Source organism: Arvicanthis niloticus, chromosome 9, assembly GCF_011762505.2.
Source record: "Arvicanthis niloticus isolate mArvNil1 chromosome 9, mArvNil1.pat.X, whole genome shotgun sequence".
Classification (NCBI taxonomy): domain Eukaryota; kingdom Metazoa; phylum Chordata; class Mammalia; order Rodentia; family Muridae; genus Arvicanthis; species Arvicanthis niloticus.
The window spans coordinates 54,795,961-54,823,310 of NC_047666.1; the positions used below are offsets into that span (position 1 = coordinate 54,795,961).

General features: G+C 43.1%; 1 protein-coding gene, 1 long non-coding RNA gene and 1 other non-coding gene across 10 annotated transcripts in view; 1 reads left to right on the plus strand and 2 right to left on the minus strand.

Moving 5' to 3' along the window:
* The window catches only part of LOC117715499 (uncharacterized), a 123,249-nt gene that overhangs the window by 8,328 nt on the left and 87,571 nt on the right, over positions 1 to 27,350 (plus strand). For all 4 annotated transcript variants that reach the window (XR_013112585.1, XR_004607630.2, XR_013112584.1 and 1 more), the window contains exons 2-3: positions 5,448 to 5,577; positions 6,954 to 7,149. This is a non-coding gene — a long non-coding RNA (uncharacterized LOC117715499). The remainder of the gene's footprint in view (positions 1 to 5,447; positions 5,578 to 6,953; positions 7,150 to 27,350) is intronic.
* On the minus strand, positions 1,882 to 27,201 carry LOC143443509 (uncharacterized). Of its 5 annotated transcripts, none has more exons than XR_013112580.1 (3): positions 26,973 to 27,201; positions 19,798 to 19,892; positions 1,882 to 2,337 (listed from the first exon to the last, which is right to left on the minus strand). XR_013112580.1 is itself a non-coding variant. In XM_076940366.1 (3 exons), the coding sequence occupies exons 1-3, from the start codon at positions 20,234 to 20,236 to the stop codon at positions 2,120 to 2,122; spliced, it is 372 nt and encodes a 123-aa protein (XP_076796481.1). In that variant the 5' UTR covers positions 20,237 to 20,278; the 3' UTR covers positions 1,882 to 2,119. The 5 variants fall into 5 exon arrangements, 1 of the variants encoding a protein (XP_076796481.1); XM_076940366.1 differs by lacking the exon at positions 26,973 to 27,201 and adding an exon at positions 20,178 to 20,278; XR_013112583.1 differs by lacking the exon at positions 1,882 to 2,337 and adding an exon at positions 13,601 to 14,017.
* Positions 23,362 to 23,490, minus strand: LOC117715850 (small nucleolar RNA SNORA17). Its single transcript, XR_004607653.1, has one exon. It is a non-coding gene; the product is annotated as a small nucleolar RNA SNORA17 (small nucleolar RNA).

The window sequence follows — 27,350 nt, forward strand, 5'->3', positions numbered from 1 at the left end:
GTGAGGGCTATGCCCTGTTATATCCCGAGGGGCTCAGCACCAGGGACCCCAAGAAGCTGGGGCCAGAGATCACTCTTGGGGCTAAAGGAGGAAGACAGATGAGAGTTTGGGCTTTAACTTAAGATGCTGACGCATGCTCTCCTGGCTTTGCAGTGATGTGAAAGTCAGCTGCATTCAAAATAAGTGACCCTGATTTTTTTTTTTTTTACTTTTGCTCATCCACCTTGTCCTTAATATCCCTGGAGATATAACAAGAAACTCAGTTTCTTAAGAAATAAGCCTGCTAATGCTTGTAAAGGTACTGACCCAAAAGGTAAGAGAGAGGAACGGAAAAGCCTCTAGTGGGAAGCTCTGTGGGAAGCTGGCTGGGCCCCTGTAAAGCATGGATGAAGGGGAAGCACCAAAGGCAGCCGCAGTGGGCATTGAGTAGTAGATTTCTTCAGGGCAGATTCAGGGCCTCTCTTCATGGGTCCCGTTCCTCAGGGCAGGAGTCTTGAGTCTGGAGAACAGTTTGCATGGAATTAAGCAGGCCTAGCAGGCATCCATGTCCTTTGACCTTCCAGAGACTCTTTCCTGAAATGTCACCCCAAACATCTTATTCCTGCCCATACCTAGGAGTCACCTGCGGTCGCCTCTTACAAATCCTGATGTCCAGGTCCCACAGCATCTAATTCAATCAGAGTCAGGGGTGGGGCTAGCCTCAGGACTGTTTCTCAGCCCTTCTCTAGGTACTTCAGGGTACACACAATGCCAAGGCAACACTGCAAGTAGCTAGTCTAACAACGACCCCTAATCCAGACAGCGTATTAAAATCAACATTAAAGGAAACGTTAAAAAGTAAAGTTAAATGAAGAACTTCCCTGATTCATGAGTCAGAGTTGGGAGGCAGAAAGCTTGAAGCTTACATCCCTGCCCCCAGGTGATTCTACTGAGGCCAAGCCAGCCTTGAAATTCTCCAGGGTGCTAGGATAAGAAGCTGTCTCCTGTGGCTGTGTAAAGTCCTCACCATGAAGAGTTGGGGCAGTCGATTTTAAATTCTAGTATGTGGGACAGAACCTCATTATACAGCTCAAGCGCGTCAGAGCTTACTGTGCAGTCTAGGGCGGCTTCACCTTTGCAGTTTCCTGGCGTCAGAATCCCACGTGCTGGCATTACAGATATGTGTCACTACATTCCACATGAAGATTTTGTGTTCCTATTTTATTTTTATTATGGTTCTGGAGACCAAGCCCCAAAGTCTTGCGCATTCTAGGAAAGCACCCTGCTTTATCAATGAGCTGTTGTGTACGCTCTGCCTTCCTGGAGATATTCTGAAGATCAATGTCCAGCACTCAATGTTTTAATAGATTTCAAAGCGACTGTCTTGGTGTGTCCTTTTCTCTTTCCACCCAGTTGAATCTGTACGGCCCACTCAAAGGAAGTGCTGGACAGGTGTTAAAGAGCAGCTGAGACACCACTTGATTGACATATTGAAGGGTCTCCGTGAACAGAGACATAGGAATTGGGCAAGCACCAAGTTGAAAGTGGCCAGGGGCCAAGGAGGAGAAGGTGGGGGGAGCGGAAGGAGGAGGGGAGGAGGGGGGCAGAGAAAAGAGGAGGCCCTTCATTACTGGACCTGGGAGGAGGCAAAGAAATGACACGGCTGTTTGAAGTGAATTGAAGTGAAGCAGTAGCTTCATTTAGAACACTCCAGCAGGAAGTCCCTACTTCCAGGTTTCTGATTAAGTAGAATGTCTTTGCAGATGGGCTGTTAGTCTCTGGTCGGTCTAACAGATGGGTTTTTATACGGAATAGGTTTGTTAGCAGCCCTTTATCACTATAATAATGAAGTTGATATGATTAACTTAGGAAGCCTTTAGTTTTGCTCACAGTTCTGGGGGCTTTATTCTGTGGCTGGAATTAATACTTTTGGGCCTGTGACAAGGCAGCACACTATGGACAACCCCTACACATTGCACATTCAATTAGGCGCTCATCCCTGGGAGAGGCTAATTCTCCTCTCTCTGAAGTCATTAGCTGCCTGTAGTTCTTTGGATCCCCATGAGATAGCTCCCTCCCACATTAACGTGTCTCTGTTGCTGTTATTTGGATCTTGATCTTGGTTCTGCAGCCATTTCTTCTATTTTACAGCAGACATCCTGGTTCTTTGGCCCTTAGACTCTGCTCCTTCCACAGTGCTTCCCAGAGCGATACAGAAGCTGTGCTGTAGATGTATCCTCTGGGGCTTGGGTCCTGATACTCTGTTGATCTCTGCTTTGTGTGCAGTTGTGGTTTTCTGGCATGGTTTCTGTTTCCCATAGAGAGGCTTCTTTGATGAAGGGTGAGAGCTACATTTATCTGTGGGCATAAGGATAAAAATTTAAAATGTAGTAAGGGATATTCTAGTCTAGTGAGAGTGGCTCTTTGTTCTCTTATAAATCAATGGAGGAAGGTACTTGGAACTTTCTTCCTCTCAAACCTCAACCAGAAACTACTGTAGTAAATCCAGGCTAAGCTGCTTGAGGAAATACCTTTCTATCACTGTAACAAAATACCTGTGATAACCACCTTAAAAGGAAGAAAGGTTTATTTTGGTTCACAATTGTAGAAACCTCAGTCAGTGACCAATTGGCCCCATTTTTTTGCTCCTGTAGCAACAGAGCATCATGTGGAGATGTAAGGTGGAGGAAGTCTGTTTACTCTACAGCATCCAGGAAACAAAATGAGAGTGGAGAAGACTAGAGTTTCAAGATCCCTTTTGAAGATACAGCCCCAAATGACTTAACTTTCCCTTCAGTAGTTCCAGCCTATGAAGTGTGTCACTACTTCCCAATAGTGACAGAGCATAGGGACCAAGCCTTCAAACCTGAGAGGTTGGGGGTGGGGTGGGTATTTAACATAAAAACTATGGCATAAAAAGAAGCAATGAGCTTGCCCTTCTGTGGCTTATTCTGGACTCTCCAGACCTGTGCTGACACCGATTCAGCAGCCAACATTGCAGGAATCACCACACAGCTGAGCAAAGCTAAGATCGTCCACCACAGAATTAAGGGTGAAATTGTCCCTTAGCATCCTTGGGGAACTGGCTCTAAAAGTCAGACTCTCTGATGATCTCCACATCTCTGGAGGCTAAAGTACCTGTATAGCATGGTAATGTGCTTGATTCTGACCTACACCACACCCTCCTGAGTCGTTACATCATTTGTAGACTATTTGCAATACACAAATGATATAAAGTCTTATTCAGGAAGTAACAGTAAGAAAGTCTGTGTGTTCAGCAGACTCCAGTCTTTTGAAGGGATGCATACTGTTTAATGTACAAATATAGAATCTGAGGATACAGACCACCAATTGCAGCTGTGTTTTAAGTCATATAGCTTTAGAGTGTTTGTTATTCAGGCCAGGTGGACGTAGGGGCTTCTACCTCTCCAGGTTCTGCCCAGGAAAGATTACATAGCTGCTAAGCCTTGTAGAGAGAAATCCCATCTACTCACAGAAACAGGTGAACCCTCATTCTTTCCTTTACAGGACCCTTGTTTACTCTTAGTCTAGGTTGCTGTTATCAAACTGGAGCTGAGGGGTGTTGTCTTTCTTCTGGACTTTATGGGACTTTGCTGTTGTTCCCTGGTCAGAGTACAAGGAGTGGCTACCCTCTCTGGGTAAGGGACACCATACTGCTCACATCCTGTAGTCCTACCATGTGAAATAAAATACAACTGCTGCAGATAAAACAGAGCACTGTGCTTGCATGGGGTTGGCTAGTGAAGTGTGACTGTCCTGGGGACATGTGACTCCAGGCTTTTGTCCTTCTCACTGCTGCTCTGTTCGTACAAGATTTCCCATGGCTCTTGACTGGTGCCTCAGTGGCAGGGAACAATGGCATCAGATAAAGAATGAGCAGGGTTCAGGGACTCCTGTCCACTTAGGGGATAAAGCTAGGTCCAAATTCATTCCTGTAGGAGGGCCTCGAGATTCTTGGGGAATAAGTGCTTGTCTGTCTCTGACTCAAAACAATTCTTTATCATCTCCAGATAAACTGGGGTACATCTTCTACTATTGGGTGTGAAAGGACTATCAAGACCCCTGCATATCTCTAAATCTTTAGACAATACAGACCTAATGCACGCTACAATTTTTCCTATATATACATGCATACGCATACATACATACATACATATAATGTTTAATTCATAAATACTAAAAACAAAACATTAATAACAATATACTAAAATAAAGTAGCCAGCATGGCAATTATTCTTTATGGCCTGGAAGTATTAATAGGTAAAATAAAACTAACTTGAACAAAACCACTAATACCATGGCAGTCAATCTGACTTAGCCTTGCTAAGATGGCTGCTAACTGATTCATGGGCAGTAGTGCATAAATGTGGATACATAGGGCAAAGGGACGAGCATTTGTCTTAGGAGGAACTGATAAGGATGGCTAAGACTTCAGGATGTAACTCAGAATAGCACATGATTCACTGGCCAGGAGTTGCTAATTTTTGGAATTTTCCATTTACTATTTTGGCCTGTGGTTAACTATGGGTAACTGAAACCATGGAAAGTGGAACTGCTTCTAGAAGCCCACAGCTTGACAAAGGGAGAACGTGGGGTCTAAGTGGGCTTGTTATGGTGTCATGGGTTGGGGGGAGTTTACCCAATGAGCTTCCTCTTATGAGGCACAGCTTCTTAGAGTAATAGGCATGGTCCTTGTAGACCATGGGGCTCACCACCAGTCTTCCTGGGACTTCCGTGATTTGAGTGGAACAGAGTGGACTCATGGAGCGGAGATGGAATGCTGCTTTGTGTGGCTGTGAACCTACCCTGGGGGACTATTCCATTTCCCATGTGCAACAAACTTGAGGTGTGAATATGTGTGTGCACAGGTGAGCAGGGGCTGTGTGCTCCAGCTGTGAGGACTTCTTCAGGGGAAGTTTCTCACGCCTTGCTAATCCTGCCTGACTTTCCATTGAGGTCACCATGATTGTTTTCCCTCTTTGAGACTGCTGGGACATGATGGTGTAGTTCATATTTCTTCTTCAGGGGTAGCACAGATGAGTCCCTGGGTTGGCAGAGTTACGTTTTGTTTCTGCCAAGTAAATAAACTAGGATTCAGATGTCAGTCTGTGAACAGACTTGTTGATTGAAATCTCAAAATAAAGTCTCACATTTGAGGAAGGGCAGGTGCAGTCCTTACTGTGGAAAGATGAGACCCACGGGCCTTGGGCTCACTGTGTAGTGGAGCTTACAAGTGTCCTCCAGCCCTGACCCCTCTCAATAATAAAATTAAGGTGAGCACTTACTGGGTAGGACAAATAATCCACTAGAATGGTTCTAGCAACTTTCCCTGAGTTCCTTCTGAACCTTTACTGAAGTCCCTATGGGCCCTTCTTCACGATATTTTGAGATTTGTTGGCATGTAACTCATTAACCAAGGAAAACACCTTCTTGCTTATTCTTTTCAGATGGTAGAATGTCAACATAAGAACAAGCTGGGATTTATGTCCACAGTGTTGACCGCCGCTTGGCCCTTGCTTGGATTTCGATTTCACGTTGTAAATTATGCTTTTGAGTGTGTCCTGCTCCAGGAGTTAGGTAATTTATTGTTTGAGGTTATGCTATGTGGAAGATCAGATGTAGGGGACTATTTGAGTCTGGTCAGGGATATTTTACAGAGCTCAGTATTCTTAGCCTTGTTATCCTCCTTGGCTCTGTTAGGGTCTTCTGGTCTGAGGTGCATGGGGGTTGGGACAGGTAGGCTAGTGTGGCATAGTTCTGGGATTCACTGTTGGACTTCTATGGCTACAAATGAGCAAGGTTTATAAACAGGCTGGCAGCCTCTCATGTCCTCTGTTTCTATGGAAGGAGACATATAGAAAGCTATATATTTGTTGAGACTATATTTGGCATTTTTGACAATTTTCCATAAAGTATAGATGACAGAGTCTGGTGCATGGCACAGAAATGTTCACCACACACAAATGTGTATTATACATGGGCAATTCTGAGAGGAGACAGATATAATTTGCTCATATAAGATTCATGTGCTAGAAGCTTAGTCTCCAGGATGGTATTGGGGTGGTTGGGGACTTTATGATGTGGGGAAACTGCGAAACAGTTAGCTCATGGGACTCTACACCTTAAATAGATCAATATGTTCTCCTAAGAGTTAGCTATGAAAATTCATGGCCCCATATCTCCTGTATGTGGCTATTTCCATTGATGCCTCTCTGATATAGCTAGAAACCCTCAATGATATGACAGTGTTGTAATTTTGGACCTTTTAGCCACTTGAATATTGAGATAAATAAACCTCTCTATTCCGTCCCAAGTCTTAAATATGACAAAGACTCAGAACAGTTGTTCTCATTGTTTTCTATTGCTGTGTGTCTTACCAAGGTTTCTATTCCTTTGAAAAACATCATGACCAAGAAGCAAGTTGGGGAGGAAAGGGTTTATTCAGCTTACACGTCCATATTACTGTTCATCACCAAAGGAAGTCAGGACTGGAACTCAAGCAGGTCAGGAAGCAGGAGCTGATGAAGAGGCCATGGAGGGATGTTACTTATTGGCTTGCTTCCCCTGGCTTGCTCAGCTTGCTTTCTTATAGAACCCAAGACTTCCAGCCAAGGGATGGCACCACTCACAATGGGCCCTCCCACCCTTGATCACTAATTGAGAAAATGCCTTACAGCTGGATCTCATGAAGGCATTTCTTCAATTGAGGCTCTTCTCTGTGATGACTTCAGTTTGTGTCAAGTTGACACACAAAACCAGCCAGTGCATGTGATAAAACACTATGACTAAAAGCAGCTTGGGTGGGAGAGAGTTTGTTTGGCTTATACTTTTATGTCACAGACCATCACCAAAGGAAGTCAGGACAGGATCATAGCCAGGAACCTGAAGACAAGAACTGAAGTTGAGATTTGGAGGAACACTGGGTTTACTCACCCTCTTCTTTTCTTTTTCAGGACCACCTTTCCAAGGGTGGCATTATCCAGAGTGGGCTTGGCCTTCTCACGTCAATCAATATTCAAGGAAATGCCTGACAAGCTTGCCTAGAAGCCAGTCTGGTGGAGAGATTGTTTTGTTGTTGCAGTTGAGGTTCCCTCTTCCAGAGGCCTCTAGCTTGTGTAAAGTTGAGAAGACACTAACCAACACAGCAATGTAGGTACTAAATGGAAACATATGTAAGATGTAACCTAGCAATGTTTTCAAGTGCATTAAAAAAATATAAAAGACAACTCCACAGCCATTAGTATAGTCATTATCAGGAAAATGGGAAATAACACATGTGGGTGGGAATATGGAGAAATCAGGGGTCTTACACATATGTGTGTGGGAACAAAAAATGGCACAGTCACTATGAAAGAGCATGGTGGTTCCCCAAAAAGCTAACCATAGTATTACCACGGCACCCAGAAATTCCACACTCAGGAGAAGCTAAATGAGAAATGCTGTAGACTTGAATGTAGTTACATTCAATAACTGCATGGGCGCACTTACCTGAGCAATCTAAAAGAGGCACATTCACAGAGACAGGAAGTGAAATGGGGTTTTCTGGAAATTTGTAAGGCAAGTTTGTCTAGTGGGCACAGAGATCCTTTGAGAACAGAGTTCTGGACATGGGTGGTATAATGTTATAATGGTGGAATGAGTGGTATAATGGTGGAATGGTGGAATGGGTAGTATAATGGTGGAATAGTGGAATGGTAGAATGGTAGAATGGTAGAATGGTGGAATGGATGGTATAATGGTGGAATGGTGGAATGAGTGGTATAATGGTGGAATGGTGGAATGGTAGAATGGTATAATGGTGGGATGGGTGGTATAATGGTAGAATGGTGGAATGAGTGGTATAATGGTGGAATGGTGGACAACACATCGTATGCTATTTTACCCCAGTATTTTCAAAGAAAGTCAAAGTGCATGGGCTCATTCATCAAGCCTTGAAGCAGTTGCTAGCTCATTCTGTCTGTGCTTCCTCATTTAACTTTGAGTAGACAATGTTCGATGATACCATTGAGTACATTTTAGAAAGATGTTCATAAAGGTGCAGGCACTCTGCCGCTTAGTCTGTCATCCCCACATCTCCTTTCATTGTGGTGAATGCACAAGTACTTTATTTGTCTGCTATTACTTGTCTTCCAGAGACATAAGCAGGTTTCTCTGGGTGAAGACTTGTCTCCCATTCATGCCAGCATGGCACACAGGAAACATTTGTACTGCGTGAGAACAAATGACCTTCCTCACCCAGATACCTTTTGAGCTGACAAATAGCAGCTCCGAGTCCTTCTGTTCCTTGTCTTCAGGGTGGGTGGTAATCGCACAAATGTGAAAGTCCTTTCAGCTCCAACCCAGGGCAAATGGCCCCTGGTCAGAGCATCTGTGGTCAGAGCAGTGGGGACCCTCTTGAGATCACTCTATGTTTTTGGCTGGAACTCTGCTCAGCATCGCACCTGCATCTTAACTTTACTCTGTCTTTATACCCTTGCCCTGGAAACAGCAGGGGAACCTGGGCAGTTATGATTTCTCTGAAAGATGTTGTGCCTGGGACTATATTCCATCTTCGTCTCTCATCCACCTCTCCAGCACACTGTGCTGGCATGAGTAAGCTTATCCAAGGAGCACAATGTATGTATACCCTCAGGGTTCTGTGCTGCCTGACCCAGCATCTTTCTTGCCCCCTGTTCCTGCATCCAGCAGCATAGTCAAGACAGCTGTGACCTGAGCTCAGTGTCTCATGGCATCCTGCAGCATGGCACACATGATATCTGACCTCACTGAGCTTATTTATCAGAAGGAACAGGGAAAATAAAAACACCTGAAACAAAACCCAAACTCACCCAAAGAAAAGAAGCATTGAGTTGGCACATCAGGACAGGCTGTCATCCAGGGAGCCAGGAAGTTGGAAATTGGACAAGGGCAGAAAATGAATGGATAGAGAGATGGAAGAGGGAAGGAGAGGTCCATTTCCACCACTGTACCTGTTTGTAGAGTCAGCTTCTTGGAAGAAAGTGGTGCTTATCTGTGGAGTCAGGATAGATGGTCCCAACAACATTTACATCACTAACTTCAAGTAGATTAAATCCTCTAAACAGCACGGCTTCCTGATCTACTTTATGCTTGCCCACATGTGGGAAAGCCACACTTTGATTTGGGTTCAGGACATGGAGAGAGAGAAAGACAGCTATGGGAACATCCAGAGTCTGAGAATCTACAAGAGACCATCTTCCAAGGTCAGAGTGAAGAGAGCACTCCACGAGTCTAAATCGAGAGTACCACATGCTCAATGTTGTGTCTTGAATCCAAGCATCTTTTTCATTTAAGGAAGTCAGAGAACAGATGGCTTTGGAGAGCTCCTGGAGTCTGATAAAATGTCATTCAATAATCTTTCTTTGGTTTTCCATCATGAGAAATCCGAGGAATTGCTAAGATTTATGGTAGACAATACAAAGATCATTGCCAAAGAATTTTTCTCTGTAATCAATTGACTGTCTGTTATTCATTTCAAGGACACAGAGTTGAAATGGGAGCAGAGCAGCTTGCCGGAGGAAGAAACAACATAGGTTTTTGTTTTGTTTTAAGAGTAAGGGTGGCAGTGTAAGCCAGTGACTTGGCTTGACCTTGGGGCCAGGTTTGAGCCCTTAGCACATCTCCTTAGTGCTTCAGAAGGGTTCTGACCCTTAGGAGACTTGGCAGTCTCTTTGCTTTAAGGTAGACATTTCCCTTTCCTCTGCATTTTGCATTTTTTCCCACTAGTTGGACACCTCTGAGCCCTTCTCAGGCTACTCCAGAGTCAATGTTTTTTATCTTCTGTGTTACCAGAGGACCTTGTCCATAGCCATGTGATTACTTATCTCAAAGTAGGTGTGTTGGTTAGGCTTTACTTATCTATCTATCTATCTATCTATCTATCTATCTATCTATCTATCTATCTATCTATTTTTGGTCAACTTGGCACAAACTAGAATTACCTGGGAGGAGGGAACCTCAATGAAGAAAATATCTATCAGATTTTTAGGCAAGTCTGTATGGCATTTCCTTGAATGTTGATTGGTGTAGGTAGGTGGCCCAGTCCACTGTGGGTGATGCCATGCCTTGCCAGATTAAGATAACAGCATAAGACAGGGAGCAAGCCAGTAAGCCACAGCTCCTGCCTCAGCTCTTGCTTGAATGCCTGCCCCGATTCCCCTCAATAATCAACTGTAACTGGAACGTATAAGTCAAACAAATCTCTTCCTCCCCAAGTTGCTTCTGACCATGGTGTTTAGCACAGCAATAGAAAAAAAAACTAGACAATAGTCTACTGTCTACCCATAGTACAGTACTAGTAGAGACGCTAATATTTCTGGATACAAGAAGCTAAGCACAGGCTCAGTGGTCCTGTACGCCTTTTCCTTTTGTTCTCTGAGCACGTGGTGGGTAGGGACCATGTGTAATACACCCTAATCCTCATTGTTCACCAGGTCCAAGTCAACGGAAGTTTGGTTTGTGATGACTGTCCTGAGAATACTCATTAGAAGTTGCATAAATTAATCTGTAACCATGGCATTTACAAAATCAAACCATTGAATTAAATGGTTTTATTCATTTAATGTTTGTAAGCACAGCTTTATTTCTTTTGGAAGTCTTACCGTCCCATAATAAATGAAAAATATCCACAGGCCACTTAGGTTTTTAGTTAAACTCAGCTCCCCTCGGTTTTCTGTTGGACTAAGAATACAACGCACTGGATCTGCCTGACCCAGGGAACTGCCATGGGTGTTTCTCCTGCTCATATAGGCTGTCTTCAAGCAGCTCAGAGGTTAGCCTTCTATAATTGTTGTGCTAAGTGGATAATTGGCCTATTACTATTGCCATAACAAAATACCTTTGACTGGCTATTTAATAGAGAACAGAACTTTATTTTTCATAGTCCCACATGCTGTAAAGTACAATGTCAAGATGTGGTCAAACTCAGAGTCTGGTAAGGGCTACTGCCTGCTTCCCAATGATACCTTTCAGCCCTCACCTGGAAGGGCTGAAGCTTGTGCTCTCACATGGAAAGGTAACAAAGGGTGTGAGCAATGTCCCTCAACTGTCTTCACAAGGTTTCTAACCTCATCTATGTAAGTGGCACTCTCACGATTCAAACGCCCCCAAAGATCCCCTTCTTTACGTTATCACCTGAAGAATTAAGTTTCTTCACCTGATTTTTGGAGGGGTATAAGCATTCACTTCATGCTGTTGGATGTCATAAGTAGGGACCAAAACTACAGAGATTAGGTTTAATAACAAAGTTCCATATATCTCTCCAATCCATGTGGAAAAAATAATCTTGTACTTCCTGACTAAAAATCTACCCCTGTCACTGCTCTTACAGCCCTAAGGAACTCTATAGTGTTTTTAAACTTCCAGTGTGTATTGTCAATTTTCAGAAAGCTGGGGTCACTTTGTGCTGTTATTAGAGATTATTCCAAACTGTGGTCAAGAACAGAATTGTATTTCTTGTAGATATGGGGATAGAGAAGTCCAAGATGAAAAAGACAGCTGTTTAAAAACAGTCTCTGCTTTCAAGGTGTTGCTTTGTGTTATAGAAAAATTTAATACCAACCCGGGATTTCTACCTTGTCTTTGAAACATTCAGTTCTGAGATAAAAGACATAAAACTTTTATTATTTACAATAAGCCTTGCCGGGCGGTGGTGGCGCATGCCTTTAATCCCAGCACTTGGGAGGCAGAGGCGGGTGAATTTCTGAGTTCGAGGCCAGCCTGGTCTACAGAGTGAGTTCCAGGACAGCCAGGGCTACACAGAGAAACCCTGTCTCGAAAAACAAAACAAAACAAAACAAAACAAAACAAAACAAAACAAAACACAGTAAGTCTTAAAAAGCACTAGAGCTGGAAAGATATCTACCCTCTATGAGATTAGAACTTACTTTCCTATCGATAACCCTGAATTATTACTATGTTTCATGTGGGCTGCTCTTAACTCTAATTTGCCAGCCCTCAGGTCCATGTTTTCTTGACTCCTAAGACATGGAGTTTTTCTCCTCTATTCACCGTCTTCTTTCTTTCCTCAAGGTCTCCTCTGACCCCTCACCCTTTGCCCCCAGCCAGGCACACCAAGCACCACTTATCTCAATTCTGCCCAGCTATAGGCTGTAGGCATCTTTATTTACTAATCAGAAACAATGTTGGGGCAAGGTCACATAGCATCTTTTGGGTCTACTTACAGACTCTTTCTGGGGCAACCAGGTCTTGGGGGGCCCATACCTAGCATTATAATATATAGCAATAGACCAACCCTCAATAGCTTTGTCTCTGAGTTCTCTAGAGCAGGGACTTTATGTCCTCATGTGTGAGAGTAGAACCCAATCTCACAAGCCCTTTACAGAAGCAGAATGATAATGACTGAAGCACCTCCCCAAGGTCCTGCCTCCTAGGACATTTTGCTTTACTTCCAACACACTAATTTTGGAAGGAACACATTCAAACTAACCATAGCAAAAACTGGGAATGCCTATCAGTACATGTTTCTCCTGCCCCAAAGGGTCTCCTTCAAGTTGTTAAGAGCTTCTGGGACTCACACAAGGACTGTTAACCCTGACCTATATTAGAGACTTTCTAGAGTCTGTTGAACAGGTCTTTTTCATCCATGTCTTTGAAGCATCGCAGGTAGCCACATGTCCCTTCTGCCAAAGGTAAGGGAAAGAACTCCTTTTGGTAAAGGGGAACCAGTTTCATAAGTTTCAAAAGTGTGGCTTTTATTTAACCATCAGAAGTTCTCATATGTTCCATGGTGAGCTTCTTTCTGGATATTTGGACTGCCTATTGGAGTCTCCTTTGGTCCTGGCAATGCACATCTCTCCCAATTACTTGTTCATTTGCACCCTTAAAAGTAAAACTATTATAATTAATTGTGGTTATTGTATTGAAACATTTTTTTCAGTCATTCTGGCAAATTGTCAAACTTAAGAACAGTAGAAGCCCCTAAATTTGCAGTCAGCTGAGCAGAAGTGCATCCCTGCCTGGGGGTACCCTTTATTGTATGAAGTGGGAGCAGTCTTGTGATTGACTTCCTATAACATGGATTCGGTACAGTCTCTGGGCAATTAGTGTCAGTATGCAACTAAAGACACTCATTTAGTGTCAAGAGAACTGGTGTTTGCATCAGGGAAAGTCCATGAATTGACTCTGAGCTATAGATTTCTCCACCATTCTGCTCCTGTGGGACTATAGCTATGTTGTCCTTTCTGTGTACAAACAGAACCACCACCATTAGGGATTCAGAGACCATGAGAAATATGCTGGTGCTTGTGGAGATGCAACTGCCTTGGGATGTGAGCTAGGAGTCTCTGTGTTTGCCAAAACCCTCTATAAATTGTCTTAGGACACACACAAAGTCTAAATCCCAAAATGTGTCAGCAGAGCCAAAGAGGCAGAAGCAGAAGGTACATGTTTCCAGCTGTGAGCAGAAAGATATGACATGGGAGAAGTCCTGAACAAAAACTAACAGATATGTAAATATCAGAAATGAACAAGACTAAATGTTCCCAGAGTGATAATTGGAGACATTTAATGAGTTTTGTTTGTATGTTTTACAATATGACTAATAAATACAGTCTCTATCTAGGTCTCATTATTTAGGCAGAATAAACATGTACATTAGAGTCATGTGGAAATTTTGCATATGTTTTCTAGAGATATGTTTGTTGGGCCCAACATCTGTGAATGGCATGACATCCAGCTGACTTCATTAGGGACTCTGATGTCAGTCCTAACACAGTCCTTTTCTGCTCTGCTCTAGAAAGCAGTAGTGAGGACTCGGGGCACTGAGCACAGCACCTGTCAGGAACTGTTGGAGGTTGGACATCTGAGGCATCCAGTTCTATAGATTTTTGTAGGAAGTATCTCTCCACTGTCTGTCTCATCACTTGTTGGCAGATGAGAAGCTGAGTCCTTGCCTAAGTCAAGCTGATCTTCAGTTCAAGTGTGAGAACCACAGCTCTTTGGGTATTCGATCCCCAATGTTGTAGGATAAAAATCACCTCTGCAAAGAAAGGAAAGCTAAGATGTCATAGGAAGAGAACGATCCCATGGAATACAATAAAACAAGCCTGGGTGCAGTGAAGGAAGTTCTCTCTGGTCAAGGCCAAACTGGAGAGAGGCCCAGGAGGACATACATGTGGTAGAGTCTACAGTATGTTCTGCCTTACTTTGGGTCCGGGGGGTTGGCCTTATCTGTAGTGTCACCATGATGACCCACTTTAGATCTTTTCTAACTCTGGTGTTTCAAATCATTGGCATTTCTATTGTGTGTTAGTCCTTGATCATCCAAGGACCATATTCCTTTTGTCCTGTTGGAGAGATTCCAGCTAGCTCTGGACTATGTGCTGCCATTTTCTACAGTCTTCACTGGGGCTTAGAAAAAAGGATCTTACACACTGAACACTTCTGTCCCAGCATGACAATGTCTAATATGGCTCCCTTGAGTATTGGGAATGCTGGCAGTTTCACCTTGCTCTGGACAGTGGTGCCATTTTCAGTGACGTCAGGAGCAGGTGACAGTGTATTATTGCATGCCCTTTATCCTCAGTATGATAGATGTCATACTGGGGACTGAGAACTCTCCCTGATTCAGAAGAGACCATCCTTGATCTATTAGTTAGCTGCTCTTGCAGACACTTCATTGTTGTCCTGTCTTCTCAGTCCCTAGGCTCAGGGACCAGAGCATGCCTGCCTATATTCAAACTTTCACATCTGAATTTCTGGAGAGAAAAAAAAGAATGAGACTCTGAAGGGAAAGAGACAAAGTTGAGTGTTGAATTTTTTGTATGGCTAGAAAAAGAAATCTGTCCCAGGTCTCACAATGTGTTGGCTTTGCTGTTCAATGAGGGTTTTCATAAGGTGATTCATAAAACTCAGTACCCATGAGCTCAGTTTCTCCTCTTCATTCTTGGAGATCCAACAGTGATCTACACACCGACCCATATGACCTGCCTGGCCTTCGGGTGTTAATCTATGTTATCATATTCATCAGTTTTCTACTTGTTTCTTTAAGTGGAGAGACAAATTGTAAAGATTAGAGTAGCAGAATAAACTCCATTTTGTTCTTAAGACCCCATTCTAAGTTAACTTGCCCTTAGAGAGGCAGGGTGCCCTGTTGTGTCTGGAAAACTCTATTTCCTTGAAGTAACTCTCCATGTATAGCTCTTAAAATCTTTATACCTCCACTTCTGTGACATTCCAGGAGCTTTGGGGGGCATTTTGATATATATATGTGTATATATATATATATATATATATATATATATATATATATATATATGCCCTAATTAGGGCTGAATACTCTGTGAAGGGGCTCTAGCCTCGCTGTTGTCTTCTATTCTCTTTGCCTTGCTAAAACACCCACTAGGTTTCATTCCTAAATCCAGCCACCAAGTTCTATTCCCTTATTTGGCTGCTTCATCCTCCTGAGGCTGACCACCAAAGTCCAGCTATCAAAGTATTGAAATCCAGCAATCAAAAGGCCCCACTGTGGCTGTCCTAATTAATCCTATACAATCAAAATGAAATACCTCATCCTTACACAGGATTTCCCTTTTTACCTTTATAAACTGCTATTTGCCTATGGGCCACATCTGCTTTCTCTCTATCCAGAGAAGTCCTTTGTCCCCTGGGGACAAATATCTCTCCCTTCACTTGTTTGGTTCCCCTTCTTTTTCATCCTCTATCTTCTTCTTTGTCTCTTATTTCCTGTCCTTGGTCTCTCTGGGGCAAAGAAATCTCCTTTGTGCTGAGACTGTGGTCTTGTGGAGGTGTCTTTTGCTGATACTAGTTCCCTCACATCAGTTTCTTATTCTCTGCATGATTTCCTGTCAAACGTTTCTGTGATAATTGCCATTTACTGCAAGAAGCTTCTCTGATGAGAGTTTAGGGCTGCATCCCTCTTTGGGTGACAAGCAATACATCATTAGGAGTCATTTAGTACTACGTCCATTTAGCAGAATATTAGTAGTGGATTCAATTAGGACTAAGACTACTAACCTATTTAGTCACATGTTTTGGGCCCCACCAGCAATGACAGAAGTAGGTTCCATCTCATGAAGCAGGCTTTGTAAGTGATCAGAGTGTTGGGTGACTCCCATAAGGTCCACGCCATTATTGCACGGATAGACCTGTCATGTTAGGCCAGTCATTACTGTAGCTTTGCATGCTTCACAGCTGGATGGGACTGATGTTTGCTTTTCTCACTTTGTAGCGTGAAGATCCCCTTTCCTCACTATGAAAGCAGAGAGAAAGCTTCCAAATGAGTGCTAGCTTGATTTCTCCATGTTCTGTGAGTCCAAACTGTGGTGTCTTTGTCAACATCATCTTACTGACAAGTTCTGGAGGCCAATCAAGTGTATTGGCAATAAACTGTAAATTCTTAGGGGGGTGTCTATGGGTCCACTTTTGGTTAGTTTCATTAAACTTCTTTCTTATATATGTATATATTTTGGGAAGATTCTACAGTCGTAGATTTCCAAATGACCCCCCCCCTTTTAAATTTCTTTTTTACTTTTATTGAGACTAGATGTTTTTTCTTGCATAATTACGGTTTCTCTTCCTTCTACTCTTTCCAGTTCCTCCCCCACCTCCCATCCCATCTGGATCCATTCCTTTTCTGTCTCTCATTTAAAAAAAAGGCTGCTATGGGAATATGATGTATAATTATATGATAAAACAAATTAACACACCCGAATTAGAGAAAACAAAGAAACAGAAGAAAAAGAGACCAAGAGAAGACACAAGACCCACTCATTCACATACTGAGGAATCCCACAGAAGCACTAAACCATAAGCTATAGTCTATACACAGTGAATGGGGCAGATCTGTGCAGGCCTTTTGCATGCTTTCTTCATTTCTGTGAGCTCAAATGAGCTTTGATCATGTCTCTGGCTTTTATACTCTTTCTGTCTTCTCTTCTTCAACATTCCCTGAGCTGTGAGGGGAGGAATTTCACGGAGATGTCCCATTTAGAGCTGTGTGTTCCAAGGTCTCTCCTTTTCTATATAGTGTATGGCTGCGGGTCTCTGTGTTTGCTCCTGTTTGCTGCAGCAGCAAGCTTCTCCGAGGGTGGCTGAGCAAGCCACTGATTTATGAATATAGCAGAATGCCATTAGGAGTCATTTTACTGACACGTTCTTGGTCACCCAAGCAATGTCAGGTTTGGGTTCCATCATATGGAATGTGCCTTAAACCAAATCAGATATTGGTTACTCTCACATGCGTTGTGCCACCATTGCTGCAGTATGTCTTACAGGCAGGAGAGCATCCTAGATCAAAGGGTTTGTGATGCTTATGACCAAAGGCTGGGTTGATGTTTATGTTTCCTTTTTGGTTGTGCACAGAGCACTATCGTGCCCTGAAGATGCCATATTCCATCCTCTACCCTTTCTTACCATTCTGCTCAATTTATTCCTTCCACTTCCACCCCCTTTAAAACTGTGCTTGGCTTTGTTTCCTCTTCTCTTGAAAGTCCCCCTGACTCTCTGTATCCCCCTTAGTAATTTCCTGATGACTGTTGATAGTCCAGATGCAACACACATCTCTGAAGATTCAAAGCTAAGATGTAGAGAGGAGAGAAAACATGTGACAGTTGCCTTTCTGTGTAAGGCTTAACTCACTAAGAATTATTCTTTCAAGTTCCATTCATTTACACCCCCCCCCCAGATTTTATAATTCCACTTAATAATTGAATAATATTCCAATGTGTGAATGTCCTATATTTTCATCATCCATTCATCAGATGATAGATATCTAGGTTGTTTTCATTGTCTATGTATTGTGAGTGTGTTAGCAATGAACATAAGTGAGCAATTATCTCTGTAGTAAGAGGTAGCATCCTTTGGGTATCTGCCCAAAGTGGAGTGGAATAATGGGATCATGTTGTAGATCTATTTCTAGGTTTTCTTTTTTTTTTTTTTTTTGAGAAATATTCACGCCGAATTTTACAGTGGCTGTACTAAATGTCACCCCACCAGTAGTGACTAGGGGCTCCCCCCCATCTTCACCAGCACCTGCTGCCATCTGTTTCTTTAATCTTGACCATTATGAATGAGGTGAGATGAAATCTCAAAGTAGTTTTAATTTGCCAAACATGTTTTCAAATATTTCTTAACCATTCATGAAGTGGAAATTTCTGGTTTCTTTGGAGGCTCAGTTATGTCATGTTATGTTTTTCAGGAAACTGTCTTATAAGAGGATGTTTTGGACATGTGAAAGGATGTTTTGCTGAGAACAGATATGTGGTGTTTCTCTGTAAGCAGCCTGGAAAAGGGACATGTGATATTTTGCTAGAGCAGACACCTGAAAGAACACGTGATGTTTGGAAAGGGTATAAACATAACCCAACAGTGGATGACACTGTATGGTATTGGTTTGCTTTACCACTCTTTGCAGGCCATCATTTGTCATGACTTTATATAAGGAAACACTACCAAAGAACTTCTGGTGGTGTTCTGGTGACTTTTTGGGCTGGTTGGCAGAGCACCTCGGTTTCTTTTGGATTAAATTGCTATTGTTGATTTGTGAATGGTGTCTACAAGTGGATAGAGTTGCTGCTGCTGATTCCTGTGAACTAAACTACTGATACCCTGACAACGCAGGTTGGATTCTCTCCAAAGAACTATTTGTAAGCAGGTCCACTTCCTCATTTGCCCTATTAACCTTTCCTCTGGTGGGTGGTGGGCTAGAAGAACTTAAGAACCCTTGTTAAAAGTTGGTTTTGAAAAAAATGAAGCCTACACATTTGTATTCACCTTTTATGTCTTAATTAGGGTTTCTGTTACTGTGATAAGATCAAAAGCAACTTTGTAGAAAAAGCTTTATTTTAACTTACACTTCCATATCACAGTCCATTTATGAAAGAAGTCAGGGCAACAAAGAACTCAAGACTGGAGCTGGTGCAGAGGACATGGAAAAGTGCTGCTTATGGGCTTGCTCCTCCTGGCTTGCTCAGTTTATTGTCTTAAGCATCCCAGTGCCTTCTGTTTAGGGGTGGCATCATCCATAATGGACTGGGCCCTCCTACATCAATCATCAATTAAAAAATCCTACAGGTCAATTCCATGGAAATATTTTCTCAATTAAAATTTCTTCTTTCAAAATGATCCCAGGTTGTGTTAAGTTAATATGAAAACTAACCAGCATATAGGTTAACTCTTTGTTTAGTTCTTTGCCCCATATTATAATTGAGTTGTTTATTTTCTTGATATCCAGTGCTTTGAGTTCTTTGTATATTTTAGATAATAATTTTCTGTCAGATGTATAGCTGGTGATAATAGGTTTTTAACATTTAGGAGGTTGCCTCTTTAGGTGTCTGTAGGACTCGGTAGATGTATTTTGCTGTACAGAAGCTTATTTTTAGTTTCATATGGTCCCATTTGTGGGTCTTTTTTATTTTTTTTTAAATCAACTTTAAAAATTAATGACACAAGGCTGGGAATTGTAACCTTGTTTACTGATGAGGAAAGAATTAGATCTGACCAAATCACAGAGCCCTCAGGGTACAAGTACAGAGACCCTTGCTCCCCATTATCACAGAGCCCTCATAGTATAGTAGAGAGACACCCCTCTCTTCCTCTCTTCCTTTCTGGCTTCAAGTTGAAGGTTTAGTTTTAGTACTTTAACTCCCAGAATTGATCTCTAAGTCCTGACTGGTTGGATGTAAATCAGTTTCACAGCATATAAAAGTGATTTGTTTTGTTACACAAATTGGTGGCATTTCTTACTGATAGAAGGATAAACAGGACCTTTGAGCTTCTGACCAGTGACCCCCATCTTACCTGCACCATCTGAGCTCATGGCTGATTCTCTAGCACCCAAAGCTGCTTTTCTCCATGGAATGCAAATCATCCCCTTGCATGGGGCCCTGCCAGGCCTGGAAAAATTCAAGGTGACATTCAGTTCCAGATTAACTGACATGGGAACAGTGTTGCTGAAGTTGAAAAAACCTGTTTTACTGTTCGTTTATTGAGTTATTCATTCATATATTTTCTGAAGCCACAAAATAACTTTAATGACAAAGCTCGGGAAATTTGCATGTAAGGTACCTGAGCACTGTGGGTATTCTTTACATAACATACTCACAATGCTTTTACTGACAATGGCACCAGCACACATTTCTCAAAGATTTTGTCTACAGTTTAGCACTTATGGAACTTACAGTGGGGGCTCAAAGTCTGCACACTGTCCATGAAATCCCCACTGAGGCTTTTCCATCATGGATTCACACAGCTGGCATTTTTTATTCCTGGACAGCACTGTCTGCATGTTCTGTGTGGAACTGAATGAAACAAAGATAAAAAGACCCATGTAGAAGAATAACTAGGCAGGAAGCAATCCAAGTTAATGCCCCCATCTCACAGGTGTGATGACTGAGAACTGATGGGTAGGAATAAAGGAATGAAGGGCTCTGACTTTGCTCACTTGTACCAATTATGAGAATCAAGAAATCTCCCAACACAGATGCTCCAAGTCTTAGTGACATGCACTGTATTCAGCCTCTCCTAGGCAAACCAAGGTGACATGTCTCTATGGCGTTGGTATAAAACTTAATTGCATAAGAGTGTATTTTAAAATACATCTTAGGAGCAGCTCAAGTCTGGGCGGATATTTTTCTGAGGGCTCAAAGGATTGCCTCTTGTTACTAACTTAGAAGTCAGAAAATCTTCAGATTATCATGCAAAGGATACAAATAAAAAGAGTGCATCTGTGTGATAATTGCACATGCTGCTGCACGTCATCCCTTAGGATAAGGGAGTGACGACTCCACCCACTGGAGGCTCTCAGTACAGCCACTGGGTCCAAAGCCATAAGCATCCCAGAGAACTTTTTACCAAGATGGCCCTGTTTACCTATTGCAGAAGTTAGGGGTAGAGCTCTCCAGACCTTGCGATACAAGCTCAATTTGAGGACTGCTGCTGTAGGTGTAAAGCCAGCCCTAGGAATCTGCAGATTCTATACTTCAATACTTTTCAGATCTTCAAAGTAAACACCCCAACCAAAGACGCTGTGTTAGTTACTTTTCTGTTGCTGTGATAAAACATCATGGCCCAAAGCATCTTGCAGAAGGAAGGACTCATTTGACTCACAGTTTCAGGGGGATTTGAGTCCACTATGGTGGGAGGCATGGCAGCCAAGGGCAGGCACGGGAGGAGCAGGAGCAGCAGCTGAGAGCTCAGATCGCCATGTGTAAGTATGAAACAGAGTGGGAACTGGAATTAGGGCAAGGCCTGTCCTTGGTGATGTACTTCATCCTGTAAAGCTGGACCACCTAAATCTCCCCAAACAGCACTATCAACTAGGAACCAAGTTTTCAAATACCCAATTCAAGGGGGACATTTCTCATCAAAGCATCACAGGGGCTCAAGTCATTTACATAAAATGATGTCACATTTGAATGTAACTTATGCCGATTCCTATGTGCATATTTAAAATCATCTGTATATAATCATAATTATAATGTAATGTGATACAGGTGCCATGCAAATAGTTGCACTCTATTATCTAGGAGATGCTGGCAGGGAAGGAGGTCTGTGCGTGCTCAGAGCATACACAGTTTTCAAATACATATTTTCAGTACATAGTGGGTTACACCTGCATGCAGGAGGCTTACCACCCTGTCTTCCTGGTTTCTGATACCATGATAGTTAACTTTATGAATCAAAATGGATATGATTGATGTCCTAGTGATTGGTCAAACACTGGTTTATATGTTGCTGTAAAGATATATTTTCAAGATTTAAAGAAGAATACTTTTTATAATGCACGGAGCCTCATTTTAGTCCAAAGAAGGACTTTGGAAGAACAGAAGTGAGATGGTCCTCTAGAGCATCTGCCTCCAGTCTGCCTTGGAGTTCAAGACTGCAGGGTGCCTTCCTGTCAAAGCTCCAGTCCACTAGTCTGCTTCACAAAGTCTGGCTTTCCAGTCCCAGCAGTGCATAAACCCCACCTTCATTATCTTTCTTCACATGCACACAAGAATTTCCCAGGAGCTCTGTTCCCCTGGAGATCTTTGGAGACAACATGATATTCTGATCTCTGATGTCTCCTTACTTGCCTAAGCTCAAATGCATGACATGAGTCTAGCTGGGCCTCAACTGGCTGCTGTCCACAGGCAGGAATTAGTGCAAGCATGAAAATTAATTTCAACCTAGGGCTTAGAGAATTAATAAAGGATTAGGCATTTCATAGATTTAACCAAGTTTCAACAGTCATTTTGGTTGCAGGTTTTTCCTTTTCATTAAACCCTCTTTATTGAAAAGTTCTAGTTTTCAATAGGCAGGGAAAAATCAGATGGGTTTTAACAGAAATCCTTATGCTGTTATCTTCTGTATGGCTTCAAGGAAGTCAGTTAACCCACACCAACCATGTTTTCCCTGTCAATGATGCTACAGTTTTTCTTTTTCTGGCTTTGTTTCATGTAGCATCTTGCTACTTGTTCAGGCAAGCCTTGAATTTGTAGTCTTCCTTCCTCGGCCTCCTGAGTGCTAGCACAACAGGTAACACCATGTCCATGTTTCTAGGTGGCAGATTCAAAGTGCCAATCCCTGCAAGATTCGTGGTATGTGCCTAGCAAGTGGTAGCCATCATTACTGTGGCTTCAATTAATCATGAAGGCATGCTGAGAAGGTAGTATTAATAACTAGTGTTTGAGTGACAATTTTCTGGTTAATTTTGAATGTGGTACTTTAGCAGAGAGAACACAACCAACTGCAGTCAACATGTCAGGAAATTATTTCAGGAAGGAGCTAAGTACAGACTTCAGGAGAAACCCTAAAGGAAGGAAAGAAGGAAGGAAGGAAGGAAGGAAGGAAGGAAGGAAGGAAGGAAGGGAGAAGTAAGTAGGTTCCATAGTCTGTTGGAGACACCAGTAGCTACGCACAGTTCTAGGGATGTTAGACAGTGTGGTCAAGCTGCAGTTTTCTGTTTCATGCTTGGCAGAAAGCTGCTTACCCAGGTAAGCAGAATGGAGTGTGAGCAAACCAGAGGCGCCAGCTCCTTCCTAGAGAAGTGCAATTCTGATACATTTGGAAGATAAACATAATGAACAAGTTTGGACCCTGAGTCCAAGGTGATGTTCTAGAACCTTCAGCAAGACTTTAAATAGGAAATATGTGTGACCCCAAGTGAGGGTCGCCTGTTTCGGGCTCACTCCCTCCTGAGCCCTCAGTCCCAGGCAGGGTTCTTCAGGTCTCCATCTTGTTCCCAGTCCTGGGAGCCTTCAGGGCCTGCATGGCACTAGACTGGTGGTTGTCTCAGGCTAGCTCCCTGTCTGAGGACTTGGTCCTGGGCTCTGTCTCAGGGTTTTGGTTTGTTCCTTGTCCATTCCTCCCCCATCCCCAGGGAGTGTCAGGCTACTAACCATTCAGATATTCATAGTTAGAACACTGAGTCCAGACCACCTCTCTCCTCTCTGCCACTTACTGACGTAAACGTGACATAGCAGCCACGCCTGCAAAGTCACTAGGGGCAGCTCTACAGTCTGTTTTTGTCAGAACAGCTGTTCATGTTTTGAAGATGCTTTTCTTCATCTTCAAATGTATGATTATGATACTTTGATTTTTCCTTAACAAGAAAAACATAGGGAAAAACACCGATGGATTTCCAGGTCATTACTGAACCAGCTTTGCATTCTTGGGATGTACCCTAGCTATTCATGGTGCATTGTCTGTTGGATTTGACTTGCTAAAATCAGGCTTTAAGTGCATATGCCTGTGCACATGTGTTTGTGTCTGTACTCATGGGGCTGTCTGTCTGTAGTTTCTGTTACTTGTAACATTTTTGATTGAGTTACAGTAGAAAATGATTTCTTGCAACAATCTGAGTAGTAGTCTCATCTCTACTACTTCCTGGAAGACTGGAATCAATATGAATTATCCTTTCAATGTTAGGTGGCAAGGCCATCCGAAGCTGAGATTTTCTTTTTGGGATTTGTTATTTTTTTTAAGGACAATGTATAAGAATAGAGATAGGATAATTTAATGTGGTGTGTTTTATTTTCAGCGCACATATTTTCTTCAAGGACGTTGGCATTTTATCTTATCAATATATTAAGTTTTTCATAACATTGTCTTATATTCCTTTGAACACCTGTAGAATCTGCAGGGCTTCTGTTAGCAGCTGTACCACTCTTCCCTCCTGTCCTTTCCTGTTCTTTTCCTTGCTTCCCCCTTTCCTCCAACAATCTGACCACTGGGCTATCAGGGTTTGTTGTTTGTTTGTTTGTGACATAATCTTTCTATGTAGCCTTGACTGTCCTGAAATTCACTCTATAGACCAGGCTGGCCTCAAAGTCACAGAGATCCTCCTGCCTCTGCCTCCTGAGGGCTAGGATTAAAGGTGTCCACCCAACCCCCTGTGGTTTGTCAGTTTTATTGACTCTCTAAATTTTTTTTTCAGCTATTAATTTTTTTTGTTTTCCTGTCTTCTACTACAGTAATTTATTATCTGATTTTACTTCTTTCCCTCCTGTCTCTTCTATATCTAATTTAATGCTCTTTGTCCTGGTCTCTAAGGGGAAGCTGAAGTCATAGACTGGAGATCATTTTTGCTTTTTAACTTAATTTGGGGCTATAGTTTTCTTTCCAAGATTTGTTTCCCACCCAACTGTGTTATGCTGTGCTTTGGCAGTCAATTCATTGGGCTTCTGTCTCATCTGGCCTGTTGGAAGGCACAGGCACTTTTTATTGGGTGTTATACATTATTGCTTTTTTCTTATTTTGTGGTGACTATTTTTGTTTCCCTGTATCTACCTCTGAGCCTGCTGTGTGTTTTACTTTTGTCCTGGCCTCAGATGGCTCTATCCAGGTTCTGCCCATGAGAGTACTTAGGGAAGCAGTTCTCAACCTGTGGGTTGTGACCTCTTTCGGCGGGTAACCCCCTGTCACAATGACCCCCTTTCACAGGGATCTCATATCAGATATTTACTTCACGATCGTAACAATAACACAATTACAGTTATGAAGTAGCAACAAAGATAATTTTATGGTTGGGAGGCCACTGTATTAAAGGGTTAGAGCATTAGGAAGGTTGAGAACCACTGCCTTAGCTGCCTTAGACCAGCGTTTACTCGAAATACTAACTGCCTTGCCTGAAGCAAGGCTTCCTGATAGTTCAGTGGTCCTGCTAGTGGCCAGGACCTCGGTTCCTGCCCTGGCTTGTTGTGTCTGGCTAAATGTAGAGTCTCTTTTCCTCCAGTCCTTTCCTGTAGCTCTCCTGGCCATCTCCTCATTTGCATCTATGTAATGGTCCTCTGTATCTCTGTATCTCCGGGTGCCTGCAATGTTCCTTCTCTCCAGGTTCCTATCCTGCTTAGGTGGGCACTCTGACTTTCGAAGCTGTAAGCTCCATCATGGTCACATTTTCGAAGGCGTGGACTAGATCCTCTCTGGTCAGTGACATGGATCAATCACCCGGCTCTTTGTCCCTGCTACTTTTCAAAACTTCTTACTTCAGCAATTCTTTTTTTCCCCTTTGTTATTTTATATGGGCAGGTCCCTTTAACCTTATCTTGGCTATTTAATCTAATTACAATCTTACAGCTAACAGGGGCTATTTTCCCTACTCCATTTGGCTACTTTACTAACTCCTTAGGGTCCGGGTCCGGAAAATTGAGGCAGCTGGGAAGAAGGCGGCTTTGGCCAACTTCAAGCTCTGGCTGCAGAGCTATGGCGGCAGTAGTGTCCACTAGGGGGCGGCAGAGGCCCGGCGTGCTCTGGGCTTTCTCTTCGTTTCCTCCCTCTAATGTTAATTCTTGCAAGTCCTTTACTATTCTGGCGATTTCTAAGCTGTGGTTAATCCACAGCTCTGCTTCTTGGACTGTGGGCTGAGACACTCCTCACAACAGAAGTCACGGCGGCTTGGTAATAAAGGTGAACAAAGACTGGCTGGATTCGGACGGTCACCAGTTTTCTGGCTGTCTTCTCTATGGCTTGGCTTTGCTTTCAGACTCTTGTCCCTCTTAGTCAACCAGCTGCCTGCTGCTGTTCTAACCTCACATCAAACAATGCAGAAAAAGTGAGACCTCAGGCCACCAATAAGTCTTGGTTCTATTTGATGGGATCACATGTGGGGTACACAGGCTTACTCCAAACCCTGCCCACAGCCACCTACTGAAGCAAGGGCTGGCTTGGGTCAAGTATGTTCTACAATCAATGTCTGTGCTAAACAGGAAGAGAGTCTGCAGTTATCTCAAGCTAATGAGAGCTGACATTAGGAGCTGGGGTTCAGACCAACCCCTTCAAAGCACACCAACCACAGGCTGTAAGAGCAGCTGAGACATGCCGGTGAGCATTTATAGATATTCATCATGGGAGAACTTAAGAGTCTGTAGTGTCAGGATCACACCCAAGACCCTAACAAGTGTTCTCTGTGTGAGCTGCTACCCAAGGGCTCACTGCACAGACTCAGAAGCAGCTCACACTACAGAGGGTTTGCAGCTTCTGCCCTGAAAAGCCAGCGAGGAGAGGTCTGGGATCTCACCTATTTGTAATCTGGTTTGTTTGCTGTTCCAGAATAGCGTAACCACCAGGCATAAGGCTAAGATTGGGTAACTCTCTAATGGTCTTCAGAGAATGCTCTGCTTACTTGGAAGGGAGGAAAGCCAATAGAGACAGCGCAGAACTCGCGAGCCCGTGTGAGTTCCAGGCAGATATGAGGCTAGAGGTGCACACAGAGACATCATTTCCTTTAGCCTGTGGAGGCTGAGTAGTGCCTGGGAGAGAGCATCTTCATGATTTGAGGGATCTAGCCAGGCATGGGAAAGAAGGCATGGGCCTGTCAGTAGTTGGAGGGAAATGGAGCAAAACACCAGTAAGTGAGAAAGTTGGGGGCTCGTCACTTCCTTTGTCTCCAAAACACATACAGTTCATTGATGTTACCTGATAGTTTCAAATCCTAAAATACTGAAATGGTGGTGGTGGGAGGGAGCACAAACAAAACAAAACACTACCCATACCTGCCTCTGATGGAGGCGTTAGATCCTCGGTCCCCAGGCACAGGCTGCAGAGGACAGCTGCGGGTGTCAGGTGTGTGCAGGAAAACTACATTTCCCTCTGCACTCTGCTGTAACTGGTACACATTGAGTAGGGTTTCAGACTCAGCCTTGGCAGTGAGATGGGTCTTGGATCCTTAGAACTCCAGGTTTGTGATGTCAGAAAGGTAGATTGGTTTCTCCACTCTTGAGAAAAAGAAGGGTTGTTTCCCTAGCTGAGTGAGAGTAATGAACTTAACACCTGACTCCTCATGAAAATCTCTGCAGTGCAAATCTGCACCATCCACTACCTGCAGAGACAAGCTCTCTGAGTTGCTTCTGGGCATTGCCTCCTTCTTGGCT

Coding starts and splice junctions, on each gene's coding strand:
- LOC143443509 (XM_076940366.1), bottom strand. CDS start 20,236: ATGATGGAAAAGCCTCAGTGGGGATTTCATGGACAGTGTGCAGACTTT. Junction 19,893..20,177: donor GCAGACTTTGAGCCCCCACT/GTAAGTTCCATA, acceptor GAATTTTTCCAG/GCCTGGCAGGGCCCCATGCA. Junction 2,338..19,797: donor CATGAGCTCAGATGGTGCAG/GTAAGATGGGGG, acceptor TTATGCCCACAG/ATAAATGTAGCTCTCACCCT.